The sequence below is a fragment of the Puma concolor genome, chromosome D4 (assembly GCF_028749965.1).
Source record: "Puma concolor isolate L17-30 chromosome D4, mPumCon1.1.hap2, whole genome shotgun sequence".
In the NCBI taxonomy this organism is placed as follows: Eukaryota; Metazoa; Chordata; class Mammalia; order Carnivora; family Felidae; genus Puma; species Puma concolor.
In genome coordinates this window covers 18,073,558-18,088,981 of record NC_141679.1, presented here as the reverse complement: position 1 = coordinate 18,088,981, position 15,424 = coordinate 18,073,558, and the positions used below count along the sequence as shown (strand labels likewise).

The 15,424-nt window shown below is 43.2% G+C and overlaps 1 protein-coding gene and 1 long non-coding RNA gene across 5 annotated transcripts in view; one reads left to right on the top strand and one right to left on the bottom strand.

Annotated features, from left to right (window-relative positions):
- The window catches only part of PCSK5 (proprotein convertase subtilisin/kexin type 5), a 472,761-nt gene that overhangs the window by 157,814 nt on the left and 299,523 nt on the right, over nucleotides 1-15,424 (bottom strand). For all 4 annotated transcript variants that reach the window (XM_086685036.1, XM_086685033.1, XM_086685035.1 and 1 more), the window contains 4 exons: nucleotides 14,007-14,150; nucleotides 9,321-9,423; nucleotides 7,770-7,963; nucleotides 1,703-1,787 (listed from right to left, as the gene is read on the bottom strand). In XM_086685036.1, the coding sequence (XP_086541162.1) occupies nucleotides 1,703-1,787; nucleotides 7,770-7,963; nucleotides 9,321-9,423; nucleotides 14,007-14,150 (526 nt within the window). The remainder of the gene's footprint in view (nucleotides 1-1,702; nucleotides 1,788-7,769; nucleotides 7,964-9,320; nucleotides 9,424-14,006; nucleotides 14,151-15,424) is intronic.
- LOC147574736 (uncharacterized) lies at nucleotides 1,087-10,730 on the top strand. The gene is made up of 4 exons (XR_015243474.1): nucleotides 1,087-1,277; nucleotides 2,120-2,221; nucleotides 3,791-3,893; nucleotides 10,295-10,730. It is a non-coding gene; the product is annotated as an uncharacterized LOC147574736 (long non-coding RNA).

The window sequence follows — 15,424 nt, the reverse complement described above, 5'->3', positions numbered from 1 at the left end:
CCCTACCCCTGAGTTCTGCAACGGTCAGTTGTATAGAAATTATTTTATTTTATTTATTTATTTAGGGAGACAGAGCACAAGCAGGGAAGGGGCAGAGAGCCACACAGAGAAATAGAATCCCAAGCAGGGCAGGCTCCAGACTGAGCTGTCAGCACAGAGCCTGACACGGGGCTGGAACTCACCAGCCTTGAGCGCATGACCCGAGCCTAAGTTGGACACTTGATCGATGGAGTCACTCAGGCACCTCTCTAGAAACTAATCTTAAGCAACCTTTTATTTTTCATGGACCGAGTATGTGTCCCATATTGAAATAGGTACTTTGTAAATGTCATCGCAATTAATCCTGTCATAATCCAGCAATGTAGGGGTTGGTTTCTCATTTTCTAGAGGACAAAACTGAAGTTCAGAATGCCTTAGTGACTTGACCACGATCCCATAGCTGATTAATAGGAAGGCTTTGGCCCACGTCCGTCATCTTCTCTCCTTTTTATTATACCGATCTGCTCTTTCTCCAAAAATTTGGGGGCTGTCTAGACTGATATTTATTAAGACCGAAAGTCTTTTTAAAAAAAATTTAAAAACTAATTTTTTAAAATGTTTATTTACTTTTGAGAGAGAGAGAGAGAGAGACAGAGAGAGAGAGCGCACATGAACAGGGGAGGTAGGAGGGGAGAGGAGCAGGGAGAGAGGGAGACACAGAATCTGAAGCAGGCTCCAGGCTCTGAGCTACCAGCTGTCAGCACAAAGCCTGACGCGGGGCTCGAACCCACAAGCTGTGAGATCATGACCTGAGCTGAAGTTGGCCACTTAGCCGACTGAGCCACCCAGGCGCCCCAAGACTGAAAGGCTGGAGGTGAAAGGAAATCAAATCAGTACCGAATGCGTGTATGAAAAAAAAAAAAGGGGGGCACTGACAATCTAAACAAAAACGATGTTCTGATATTAATTAGTGTAAAGAATCACCTGTCTGGGGCCTGCCCAGTTCACCTCGCCAATCAAAGGTGGAGACAGGAATTCTCAACACTTAAGAGAGATCCGGTGTGGCAGGTTTCTAGCGCCCTATACGCTCAGAGTCCAACTCCTCACCCAGCAGAGGATGGTCTGACCTTCTCTGTGGACATCAAGAGGCCACCTAGTTCATTTTTGCTGTGTGCTTGTTCTCTTGCAGAACCTATCGCTATCTGGCTTTGGCAATGAGCGAGGTCATCCAGTCAAGAAAAACCTCTCCAGGTGTTAAATCTATGTGCATACCAGAGCATAATGGAACCAAGCCTGAGGTACTTAAGATAAGAGAATGATTGGCTATACGGAGAGAAATAATAAAGATAAGGGAATAGTTTCCGACCATCAAAGGAATGAATCAGGAGGATTAAATATAATTCATTGGTATTACCCACACAGTAATCCTTGACGGGCACGCTGCCGGTCAAGAAGCACGAAGAGAGCCTCTCAAATAGCCATTTTTATTTAGTTCTATCTGAGCCATCTTTTCTGAAGAGGATTTTAGTTGGTGTATAAACCTTCCTCAGCCAAGATGGCATCCAATTTTTCACATATAATGGTAAAGATAATGCAAATAGCAATCAAGTGTTTGAATGGGAGTCAAGAGGGTGATGGCAAGAGGATTATTTATTTGCATATTTTATTTATACTGAGAAGCTCCTTGGGCTGTGGGACTTGCCGAGATCCTTCGCTCTCTCACCTTAACCCATCCCTGCATTCTGTGCAATTGTGAAATTCTGTACATGTCTTGCAATTCTCACTGCATTTCCGGCAAAGACTTTTCTCTGTGAACAAAAAGACACACACAGACACACAAAAGTAACAAGGTTATAAACCAGTTGGTCACATGGATTCCAGAAAAGGCAGAGATGTTCTAAAGTTTGCTAATGTGCACAATAATATACATACGTGGCCTTGAGCAGAAAATTTCAGGAAAAGCCCTACCCTCAGCATTTGCTATCACTTCTCAGCCAAGTGAACAGAGGTAGGAACCGCAGCGCTGGAAAATACTACACATCTCTACCATTTTGCAGACAAGAGAGCTACAGCCCTTTTCATTCTTCATTGAATAGTATATTGGCATTTCCCCCTTCCTCTTTCTCTCTTTCCCAAGCAGGGTTTCCTGACTTCGGGCAATGAAGATCATACTGACAAAGACATTGGGCAACACCAGTATAGAAGGGTGGAGAAGCAGTGTTTGTGGCCGTGGAATGGAAAGGTAGACCACCCCCTCAACCCACCCCTGCCATGCTCCCAACTTTTAGGACTACTCTGATAAAAATGTAAGAAAAGGGAATCTACATTTAAAATTGTAGGGTTGATGATTTATTTCTTGTGCTGTCTAGAGGAGTGTCTTGTACTTTATGGTGGCTGTGAAAATATCAAAATATATGATATGCTATTATAGTTCAGATGTATCTATATTCTGGAGAATAGAAATATATTTGGCTTTCCTATTTAATACCAAAGACAGATTCCCATTGGAAAAAGTGGCGAATGCATGTTCATTCTCTAGTGAAATGGTGATTTGTTCCACTATGTTAAGGCCGTTAACTTGAAGCAAAAGTTTTCTGGGGACTTGATACTTTCTCTGAGATGCAAGTGGATTAACCACAGATAGATGTAGGATTGAAGGAAGCTTTGTTCGTAAGATTCTTTTCCTCCGTCTCCTCTTTAGATGTTGGTGTTTGTTCCAGGTTCCACAGAGAAACACCGCTTCAGTGGATTCCCAGAAGGACCTCCTGGAGGTCCAACCCCTCTTTCTCAACTCTGAACCCCCTGCCATGAAATACAATCTTCTGGTAGTCTTCATAGAGTCTCTCCATCACGATGTCAACCTAGATGTGAATTCTGGTTTTAGCATTTCCAGCGGGCAAGCTCAGGATCTCTCTTCTTCCATTTGTTGAAGAAACATTACAACAATGCTGACCTCTCAGCTTGTCTTGAGGGGTTTAATGAAATTCCTCAAGGGAACTATATGAACTTGAAAGCGCTGTAAATGTGTTGGCAATAATTATTACTAGTCATGATCATACCTGATCACTGTTTTATGTAAACAGACTCATTACAGGAGGAAAATATAGCAAAAGCCAATTACAAAAAGGAGGGAGATACAGAGACCACTCATATCAGCAAATTGTTTGAACGGCCTTCCTTAATTATATACCTCCCAGGCTCTGGGAAAGCAATGGACACTCAATTATCTTGATCCTATAATAGATCACCTGGAACCAAATTTCTTTCCTAAGACTCTGTCGTCTTGATAGAATTTTGAATTTTTTCTTCAAGAAATACTGTTTATGTCTGTGGATCCCTCAGCCCCCCTCCTCACTCTTATTCTCTTATTTTTCCCTTCTCTATCAGGTTACAAGCTCATGTTCCAAATCTCGGGGGGATAAAAACTACAAGGAAATCCCTACCCACTGTTCTGTAGGGTAAGTTAGAGACCCCATCTGCCTTATGGAAAAAGGCCTGCCTTTGAATCAAGGGACCCTGACTTCTTTTTTTTTTTTTCAACGTTTATTTATTTTTGGGGCAGAGAGAGAGGGAGACACAGAATCGGAAACAGGCTCCAGGCTCTGAGCCATCAGCCCAGAGCCTGACGCGGGGCTCGAACTCACGGACCGCGAGATCGTGACCTGGCTGAAGTCGGACGCTTAACCGACTGCGCCACCCAGGCACCCCGACCCTGACTTCTTAAGAAGCAACAGTATCCACCTCCAAATTCTTGCCTGATTTTGTAAAGACAACTCCTGCTCATTTAAACTTGGGTGTTCTTCGTTCTTAGGTTGTGTGGAAACAGAAAATGTCAGTGTCGTCAGGGATCCTGGTGTGACACAATTATTAGGACAAATTACTAAGAACTCCGGGCCATACCAGAACATTAAAAGGTAGGTGTGCCCAAGGATCACTTAATTCTCCAGGTAATAGATCTTTGTTTCCTAATGATGATGGCTTAGGGCCCAAATGCTGTGAAGTTACATGTTAATTTACAGACTTTTGTTTGGTAAAGTTGCAAAAATTACCTCTCCCTCCCCCCAATTCTAGTTGTATTGCTAGGTTGGAAATTATTTAAAAAAAAAAAAAAAAAAAAATATATATATATATATATATATATATATATATATATATATATATATATTTGTATTAATTTATTTTTAAATTTCTATCCAAATTAGTTAGCATATAGTGCAATAATGATTTCAGGAGTAGATTCCTTAATGCCCCTTACCCGTTTAGCCCATCCCCCCTCCCACAGGCCCTCTAGTAATCCTCTGTTCTCCAGATTTAAGAGTCTCTTATGTTTTGTGCCCCTCTGTTTTGATATTATTTTTGCTTCCCTTATGTTCATCTGTGCTGTGTCTTAAAGTCCTCATATGAGTGAAGTCATATGATATTTGCCCTTCTCTAATTTCGCTTAGCATAGTACCCTCTAGTTCCATCCATGTAGTTGCAAATGGCAAGATTTCATTCTTTTTGATTGCTGAGTAAGACTCCATTGTATATAGATACCACATCTTCTTTATCCATTCATCCATCGATGGACATTTGGGCTCTTTCCATACGTTGGCTATTGTTGATAGGGCTGCTATAAACACTGGGGTGCATATGCCCCTTCGAAACAGCACACCTGTATCCCTTGGATAAACACCTAGTAGTGCAATTGCTGAGTTGTAGGCTAGTCCTATTTTCAACTTTGTGAGGAACCTCCATACTGTTTTCCAGAGTGGCTGCCCCAGCTTGCATTCTCCACATCCTCGCCAACATCTGTTGTCACCTGAGTTGTTAATGTTAGCCATTCTGACAGGTGTGAGGTGGTATCTCGTTGTGGTTTTGATGTATTTCCCTGATGATGAGTGATGTTGAGCATTTTTTCATGTGTCGGTTGGCCATCTGGATGTCTTCTTTGGAGAAGTGTCTATTCATGTCTTTTGCCCATTTCTTCACTGAATTTTTTGTTCTTTGGTGTTGAGTTGGAGAAGTTCTTTATAAATTTTGGATACTAACCCTTTATCTGATATGTCGTTTGCAGATATCTTCTCCTAGTCTGTCGGTTGCCTTTTAGTTTTGCTGATTGTTTCCTTCGCTGTGCAGAAGGTTTTTATTTTAGTGAGGGCCCAATAGTTCATTTTTGCTTTTGTTTCCCTTGCCTCCAGAGATGTGTTGAGTAAGAAGTTGCTGAGGCCAAGGTCAAGGAGGTTTTTGCCTGCTTTCTTCTCGAGGATGTTGATGGCTTCCTGTCTTACACTTAGGTCTTTCATCCATTTTGAGTTTATTTTTGGGTCTGGTGTAAGAAAGTGGCCCACGTTTGTTCTTCTGCATGTCGCTGTCCAGTTTTCCCAGCACCACTTGCTGAAGACAGCTTGGTTGTTTTCTATTACCCTGTCTTCCATGTCACTGATCTGTTCTTCTGCACCTTCTAATCTATTGTTGATTCCATTTAGTGTGTTTTTATTTCAGTTATTCTTTAGCTCTGGCTGGTTCTTTCTTTTTAAGATCCTCTGCTCTTTTCTCAAGTATCTCAGTGATCATTACTTTGAATTCTTTATCAGGCATATTGCTTACTTCCATTTCATTTAGCTCTTTTACTGTGATTTATCTTTTTTTTTCCACGTGGGACATATTCCTCTGTCTCATTTTTTTCTAACTCTCTGTGTGTGTTTTTAATGTAGGAGGACAGTCAGCTATGTCTCCTGGTCCTGAAAGTAGTGGCCTGTGTAGAAGTGGTCCTGTGGTGCCCTACAGTGTAATTCCTCCTGGTCACCAGAACAAGGGTGTCCTTGGTGTGGGCTGTATGCACCCCTGTTGTGGCTGAGTCGCAACTGCCTTCAGCCTAGCCAGCTGCAGTGATCCGCTTTGCCTGCTATGAGTGCCCGGGGTAGCATTTGCCCCACGTGCTCTCCAGAGGCCTACCTATAGCAGCCGCAGGCTTGGTGAGTTGGGCCAGCAGTGAGCCTACCTGTCTGAAATTATTCCCTCGGCCACAGGTACAGGTACACCGAAAGCTCTGGGGCTCCACGACAGGAAATGAAAGTGTGCCATTACGTGGGTTGATCTCCCCCCTCTCCAGGGCATGAGTCATTTTGGAGGGGCACCCTCCAAGCGGGTCTGGTGAGGCAGGAGCCACTCTGAAGGGAGGACGGCTGAGTTGGGTTGGATGGGGAAGGGCAGCCAGTGCTATAGCAAAGTAGATGGAGAGAGTTAATGCTACCTCTCACAAACATCCAGTTATCTAGGGCTGGGCGGGGGGGGGAGAGAAATGGCACCCACCAGCACTTTCGTTTCTAGAGCAATATTCTCTACGTCCTGCCCCTTCAGGATAGATTAGTCAATACATCTCCGTCATGTATACCCCAGGCACTTTCCAAACTGCTGCTTCTGTGCTGTCTTGGCTGAGTCATTTAGTATGCTGGAGCTTTAAGGATGGGGACTCAGTTTCCTATTGCCCTCAGACGCTCCTGGAACCAAGTCCCATGGAAGTTAAGATGTGCTGGTTTTCAGAGCCAGAGGCCACGGGGACTCATCTTCCCAATGCTGGGGGTGCCTAGTGTGGGGTCAGGTCCTCTTGCTCCTCCATGCTTGTGACGTCGCTCCTGTTTGTAGGGTTAGTGGCACCAGGGGTTTGGTTTTTGCCCACATCTCCATTCTTCCTCCCCTTTCGAGGTGGCCTTCTGTCTACAATTAACTGTGGAAGGTCTGTTCTGCCAGGCTTCCGGTCATTTTCAGAGCCGGTCGTACAAACGTAGCTTATACTTCAGGGTAGCTGAGAGACACGGTGAGTTTGGGACCCTACTACTCTCTCTTCTCAGATCTCTTTGGGACTCAATCAGTTTTGCCTATAACTCAGCAAACAGATTTCATTTTGCCTTTACTAGTGGACTAGGGACAATACCTGATTGTGTTGGACTGGAGACAATACCTGATAGTCTTCGACAACATTCGTCACTGTAGGTTTCCTCGATGTGTCTATTCCACATTCACGTGGAAGTCATGTTTTCTAAGCTTTCTGAAAAGCACACATTGGTATTGCAGGGCCCTGGTTCCTTTGGTTAGTGTGGAGAAAAGAGCAGGTGTGGCTGCTATCCTTGGAAAGCCTGCTGAAGTTGGCCCGTGGCCAACTGGGACCTTGGATCTCAGGAGGGTTTCTAGCACCCTCCCTGAGAAGAGTGGTGCATGGTGCTTAACCTGTACAAACAATCTGGTTTATGCTGAACATCTGCTTCCCTTCTAGGAGTCTGGCGTTTTGTTATGTGTCAGGGAGAGGGTGTCTTCATGACCACAAGCCTGGGCACTGAGACTCTAAGGAGGTTCCCAGGTAGCCTACATTGCACACAGGTTGTAATAAATTGTTGCCGGGGGATTTGAATGCCTCCTGGGTGACTTCCCTGGGAGAAAACTCTTGGACACGTTTGCCATTTTCTGCTGACTGTGTCCTCTGCACCTCTTCCTGACATGACTTCATGCCTTTTTGCTGTAATAAGTTGTAATGATGAGCTCATGAGTACAAATACGCTAAGTCTTATGGGTCCTCCTGGCCAATCACTGAATCTGGGGAAGGGCTTGAGGACTCCCTGACACTTACAAGCATTTTTACATAAATCAGCTTGCACAAAAATGGTTACAAATTCATCTTTTACACTTCTAACACGTTCTCGTAAAAAATTGGTTAGATCCTGTTTGATATAACCTTGATTTCGCGCCTAATGTCACTCAAGTGAAAACCTTGTATTTCCTCCCTGAAACCCAAATATTTGCAATCTACTCACTGGTGTCCTGGTATGAGCCATCGGGGCAGTGGGTAACACAGCTGTTGATTTCTTCGTTGAGGAAGTATCCATATTTACAGGACAGACACTGGTCACCATGGCTCCCAAAGCAGGACTCACAGTTGGGGGCACACTTCCTGCATCGCTTCTTGTCAGCATGGTAGTGGCCAGGGGGGCAGCTGGAGACACAGATCCTGCATCGTGGAATGATAAAAAGAAGGAGACCATCATCAGAGACTCAGTCCTGGCACTCTTAGAAGTGCTCGGCCAACAGCCGTCCTCAGTCTTTAAATCCTTTTGAAACCATTAGGGTAACACCATGCCCAAAGAGCCAAATTCTGTGGGTTGAAGCTTTTTCCCGTGTAGGGTGCCGAAGTAGCAAGGCAATCACATAATACCAAGTCCGTCAAGTAGGGTATGTCTTCCAGTTCGGGTCTAGCTCTTTCAAAGGGATGATGGTTAGAAATGGAGTCTCCAGAGGAAGGTAGTAGCCTTGGGTTGAAGGGAAGCTAGGTGGCAACCCTGATTTTTTACAAAGAGGCTGCTAATAAGGGGTTACTTGTGGTTTTGTGCGGTTTTTGTGTGTCATATGGATCCCGTGTGCTAGAGGGAGCGGTTGTATGCTATCGTCTAAATTAACGTAAATAACGCGTAACCAACCGAGCCAACTCAGGAAGAATAGTTGAGAAAATGTTAACAGGGGTTTTCTTCTTTTCTGCCCATCTGTACTTTTTATCTTAAATGAATACAAATGAAAATTATGAATTTCAACTTAAAAAAAGATAACGTAAATATATTTAAACTTGGTTATGATAAACTTTAAAAAATAACTTCTTCGTTTGCCCAGCGTCGAAGGACAGCGCTTTACTCCTTCAACAAATATTTACGGAGTTCCAAATCCAATGTCAGGCATTTTGCTGGTCTAGGCGATAATGAGAGGTGCTGAGGTGGCCAAGGGCCTTTCCTTTAAGGAATTTAAATTCCAGCAAGGATGTAAACAGGAACTGGAAAGCGTCCGGGTGTGTCAGCATAGCTGAAATGCAAGTCCCGGTTTTCCCTGAAGGAGGAGGGAGAAGGGGGCGGGGCTGAGAGGTGCCTGGAGGGCGTGGCTTCTGCTGGGCCGGCACCGTCATCTGCACAGCCTGAGGCAGAAGCCAAGGGCTTGCACAGTGGGGACCCCGGGAAAGCACCTGTTTGGTTGTATGCCAGCATTTTCGCATTTAGCTGTGGCGTCAGACATCCAGGGAATGGAAAGGTCTAAAGCGGAAGGCCAGTCCTGTGTAGAGCTAGTCCTTCCCCCCCCCCCCCCCCCCCCCGCCACCCTTTCCAAATATGAGAAAAAGCACCTGCAGCTGGACAGCATACAGGTGCACTTTATGTTCTGTGATGCAGTATCCGTTTCCGCATCTTGAATTTACACCAGGAGGTGGGGCCGGTGTTCAGGCCCCGGTGGCCGAACATCACAGGTCCTGTTCAGGCGCCCCCCCCCCCCCCCCCATGGGAACGCCCAGGGCATGCTGTGGGGGAGACCGCCGCGGCCTCTGTTCTTACCTGGTGTTGTTTTTCAGCTTGTAGTAGTAATGCAAGCAGTCACTGCAGTGGTCCGGGCCGGGGCCGTCACAGCCAACCTCGCTGCACTCAGGGTCGCAGGGACCTTTGCACAAAAATCGAAAACAACACTTGGAAACAGTGGTTTGAAAGCAGGTCCGTTTGCATGCGGTATAAAATGAGACTTGTGTGTCTTCCTCCTTCCGTAAGAGTTTCTTTAAGACGGAGGAATAATGTGGATGACGGCTGTCGGCCCAGAGATGAACTCTTGGCTTTTGGCAGGGGGAGGGGGGGAACTCAATGACCTAAGTGTCGAGAATGCAAATCCAGTCACGGCCTGGTCTTTAAAACACATATGGCTGCCTTGTGGGAGATAACAAAAATCTCAGAATTCCAATGAGCCATGCCACTGGAGCAAGTGGAAAAGAACTGTTTGCAATGAAATATGCATAATGATAAAAACGTCGGATTTATAGAAAAATGAGAAGCTCCGCTGTTGACAGCCAAGAAAGCAAGTTTATTATATTCAATGCCTGGACGAGATCGTCCGGCTTGCCCAAGGTCATTAAGACCACTGAATACCTCTGAGATACCGTAGCCAGCACGAAACGTCATCATGGCATCTGGTGCAAGCTTATCGGTATCTGGTCTTGGATTATAAAGCAGGTACTTGAGGCACAGATAATAGATTTAAAACTGCGTCCTACCCATAGGCCAGTGGGCAGCTCAACAAAAGAAAACTACACATCAATTTTAAACAACGCAAGCGAGCTTAAAGAATTCCAGACTCAGAATCACGGTTGCTGATCTCTCGCGACGTGTTCTTTGGTATAGAGTGAGAATGCCCAGGCAGGAGAAAAACCCCAGAAAGATGGAGATTTTTATAATTAATGAAAAGCTTTCTAATGACACGGGCTACATATAGGCCCGTTGCTTGCTTGAACTAACTCCCTTTTTCCTTGTTCTCCGTATTTTAGGACATTTGGTCCCCTAATCTTCAAGCTCTTTCCTGCTGAAAAGTCACATGATTCTAACTAGCAACAAACATACTGCGTGCAGTGTACAAAGAGTAAGTGGATATGGCAGAAATGTCTGAACCATATTTATTTTAATCAAAAGGATTTACTGGTGAACCTTGATCTCCCTTAGTCATGATGGGACCGTGTTCTACAGTTACTGAGTTGAAACATAAAATGGTAGCAACCGGGAGGCATGACACAGAGAAAAATCTCTCATTTTTCTGGCGAGAAAACACCCTTTCCAAGAGCTAGAGTGGCTTGTCCAGGTCTCCTATGGAAGGGTAGAAAATGAGATCCTAGAGATGACTTTTGAAATATACTTCTGATTAATCACAAGAGTCATTTAACAGTGCTGTTTATCTCTGTTTCCCCCAAGCCTTAAAACTGACCTCTAAATTAAATTCCACAGCTAGTACAACTTGGGACATTTCAGCTATCTGCTATGATACATGAGGAGACGGTGTCTCTGTTGTGTCGTATAAGGCTTGAGGTTCAGCCAGCTGTGGGTCCTACGGTCCCTGGAATTTGATGAAACGTTACAGGGATCTGGTTATGATAATGCCATCTGTGCCTCTAGGCAGGCTGACTTCTTCATGAAGGTGAAAATCACAGCTCTGAAGGAAAGGAACCCTGGGTGGCCCTAAATTTTCACCAGATGATTTCTGCAATTAAAAAAACACCCCCAAACTTACTCTTGATACGTGCCAAAGGGCTCTGTATGGCAAGTTCACATGCTGTGCTGTTTCTCTTATAATCTTAAACTGTCCCAGATGCAGTTTAGCATTTTAGTTTGCAGGGTAATAAAGAAATAATTGTCTTTGTTCTCTCCCAAGTGCCAATGTGGACATTTTAGAGATGTAAGGAGGAAAACCATGAAGATACGTAACTGTTCACAATTTTAACATTACCAACATTTGAATTAGAAGCCGAGCATAAGGCATATAGCAACGGGTTATTATTATGCTCAGTTTACATTTCTGGGTATCCTTTCTCCTATCAGAGAAGATGAAATGGTTTGCTAGTTAGAATGTGAGTAATAATGTTACAAGCTCAAAACAAAATAGGACGAAACCTAACACAATCGAGCTCTGGTCAGCTCAACTGGTTTGAGTTATTCAAACTTATGATGGACTCCGGGGTACTACCTCTTTAGAATAAAAGGAACCACAGGCATACTGAAGATACTCTGTTAAGGTAATTCATGACGTACTTTTATCTTTAGTATCTCGAAGAACTCAAGAGAAAGAAAACAATTCTCATCTAAAGGCACATTAAATTGCTATTTACAAACAGTTCTCTCTTAGGCGAAGCTTTGTTCATTAAGTATCATAGCCGGTCCCAGGAGAACTGAGTGCTCCTATAAATGGTCGTCAATGCAACAAGACAGAAATCAGAGATCTACCTTGAAGGAGGAAAAAAAATTGCAGATATGGCCACAATACCTAAACTGCCCCAGAGAAATGAACTCTAAAATATGTAAATTAATAAGAGAGTTGAGCAGAATGTTCAGATATAACTATGCAATAGCCACTAGGTTTCCTAGATGCTAGCATATCCTAGTTAGGAAAAAGGCATCTTTTCCATCATAATAGCAACAAGTCCGCAAAATACATAGGATAACACTAAGAAGAATAGTAATACATAAAATTAAATATTTTAGTAAACTGGGACATGGGGTGTATTTGGATGGAAAGACTGTATATTGTAAAAACATTTCTCCTTCCCCCAGCCCCCCCAAAAAAGCAACCAATTATGAGATCGCATATAAATTCAAATTAAATTCCAGTGGGATCTTTATAGGTGGATTTAAGAATTGCCATGAAAACAAGGAGATGTTCGACAGATAATAAATCCTAGTGTGGATACAACTGGATTAAGAATTACTAGACTGAAAAATCAGAAAAAGGGACACCAGAAGAGACCCCAGTGTAAGAATTTCTTCTATAGTTATGAAGGAAGGGATCCTAAACGAGTAAAAGAAGGGATGATAACCCAGTCAATAATGTTTGTCTATATGGCAAATAAAGACACTTTTATTTCATACTATAGATCTTAAGCCAGAATGAATTTCAGATGAATGCATGGCCAAGTGTTAAAATAAGAGATTAGAAAAAAAATGCGTGTGAATATTTTGTGGATTTCATTAGAAAAAATGTCAATGAAATGTTTATTTTTGAGAGAGAGACAGAGAGTGGAGGGGTGGGAGCAGAGAGAGAGGGAGACACAGAATCTGAAACAGGCTCCAGGCTCTGAGCTGTCAGCACAGAGCCCGACGTGAGGGTTGAACTCACAGAACGCACGATCATGACCTGAGCTGAAGTCAGACGCTCAACCGACTGAGCCACCCAGACGCTCCAATAAAGACTAAAGCTTCTTTTTAGAAAAAGCACAAGTGAGGTCTGAAGCTATAAACCCTACCCTCCAATTTTCTTCTTCTGTCGAAACAACACAACACAAGAGCAACATTTTGGAAGCAAGCACTAACTGGGAAGATGTTTTCAGCAAATAGAGTAGTTCCTCCCCCAGTTTATCTGTGGAGAATACCATTCCAAGACCCCAGTGGATGCCGGAAACCATGGAGAGTACCAAACCCTCCCTATACTGTTTTTCTCCTACACATGCATATCTGTGACGACATTTCATTTATAAATACGGCACAGTAAGAAACTAACAATACAGAACAATTCTATCAATATACTGTGATAAAAGTATGTGAATGTAGTGTCTCAAAATATCTTGTGTGGTACTTACCCTCCTTCTTGTGACAAAGGGAGATGATAAAACACCTACAGGATGAGATGAAGTGAGGTGGTGTGGGCATGGTAATGTAGCGTTAAGCTCCTATAGCCCCGATGATAGATCAGATGAAGGGATCGTCTGCTTCCTGACCATGGATGAAACCACTGATAAGGGGTAACGACTGTATGAGACTAGGTGAGGGACAATAACATACATAGAGTTCTCATAAATGGATCAAAAAATTGCTGCCCCTTTGAATAGAAAAATGGGCAAAACACAGTTGTATTGAATTCCTAGAACTACAGAGGAAAAAATGTTTAGATTTACTAACGATCAAAGGTATAAAAATTTAAAAATGTCCTGCTCCTTTACTTTTTTCTTTCCGCTCACTGTTGGCAGGAATGAGTGTAATAAACGCGCAGCTGGTCACAGCGTAGACTGGTACATCCTGTCTGGAAAGGAACGTGACAAAATGTGTCCAAGTCCTCAAACTGATTATTCCCTTTGATGCAGTAGTGCTCGGAACTCTATTCTAAACAAAGACTGATAAAAACCAAGCCTTATTTCAAACAGTGCAAAACTCTAAGCAAACAGCACCTCCCAGATTACGTATTAAATGTAGCGCAACCAGAGGCTGGGCTATTATGCGGTCTTTTAAATACTTCTTGTGAGGATATGTGACAACAGGGAAATATGCTCTTAATAACCACAAGAGGAAGAAAACAGATATGAAAACTGTAGACAGTGTGCTTTTAGCTTTGAAGGAAAAAAAAAAAAAAACCCCAGCTATCTGAATATACACACATATTTGGGGGATAGAAAAGAAGATGGAAGAAAATACCAGAATATGGGTTGAAGCTTATTTCTGCATGGTGGGATGATGCATGAGATTTCTTCCCTTAGCCCATGTCTCTGTTGGAAGCCAACTCACCTGCATAATCCTCCGTACCATAGTCCTCGGTGGGGTCTTCGACTCGGGTATAACGGACACGTTCTACCTTAGGAAACTCGTTCGTTGGGGAGTAGGGCTGCACGGAGGTGCCATAGAGGACCAAAGACCATTCTTTCAACTTCCCTTGAGAAACAATAATGAAACCAGAGCATGATCACACATTCACGCTTTAGCTTTATAATTCCATTCCTTCTCCTCTAAGAGAAAGCAACAGTAGAAGAGCTGTGAAAAGCATATTCATATGAACATCGCATCGAGCGTACAGCTAGAAATACACATTTTCCATCAGTTGCAGATTTAGCCAATTCACATAGCACATTTTACGGAGCAGCAACTATGGAAGACGTCTTAATTTAATCAGCATTTCTAAGAAGACTGAGAAATGAACACATTTTAGAGAGGCCTTTTTCTAAGTATGGATGTCTTATTTGAAATTAAAATTGTTTTATCTGGCTTGTTTATCAATAAGAAGGCAAAACCACGGCTTTGTTCCACCTGACTGAATTAGTCCTCTAATCTTAAGAATACATCACTATTCCTGTTATGCTAGAGACCCTGAGCTGTTCAGTGACAGCCCGTAGACCCATTGGCTATTTAAATTAGCTAAAATTGAAAAGTTTAGTTCCTCAGTCATACCGCATTTCCAGTGCCCAAGAGGCACATGTGGCTAGTGGTCACTACAACGGTGACCACAAATAGAGAACTTCCGCCCCCACAGAATGTTCTAGTAGACAGTTGGGTAGTAAAGCATTTCACGGTCAAGGGTGCCTGGAGACCTAAGGCAAGTGTTTTACCTCCTTTGCATCAAAGGCTCTCAAAGAACATTTTGTTTTGGTTTAGTCCTTACTGTTGATTTCTTACTTTTTTACTAAAAAAATACTAAATCGTCAAGTTTTATAATGCTAAAGAAAAAAAGAACTGCTTACAGGTCATTAAGCTTAAGAGTCGCCTAAAAAAAAAAAAAGCATCAACCACAAGCAGAAATGATTAAGACAAAACAATTAAAAAACGTGCAAGTATGCAGGTAGGAAGCAGGACCTTCCTGAAGGTCCCTCCCCAACTTAGCCTAATACAGAGAATCCGGTCATGGTTCGCGCAAGGGTCCCACCACAGCCCTGACAGTGGTAAACTTCAGGGATCTGCCAGTCATCTATTAAGTTTTAATTCATTCGGGGTTTGCAACATTTGGGAGGTAGATACTTAAATTCCCAAAATATAGATGAGGCAACAGGCATAGAGAATGATAATTTTCCCAGAGGCAGCAGGCGTATGGACTGCTATTAAAACCCATCTGGGGCGTTCCAAGATAAGAAGACAATGTAGGAAGGTCCTGGACCCACCTCTTCCTATGGACTCACTGAATCTACAGCTACATAGGGAACAATTTCCTCTGAAAA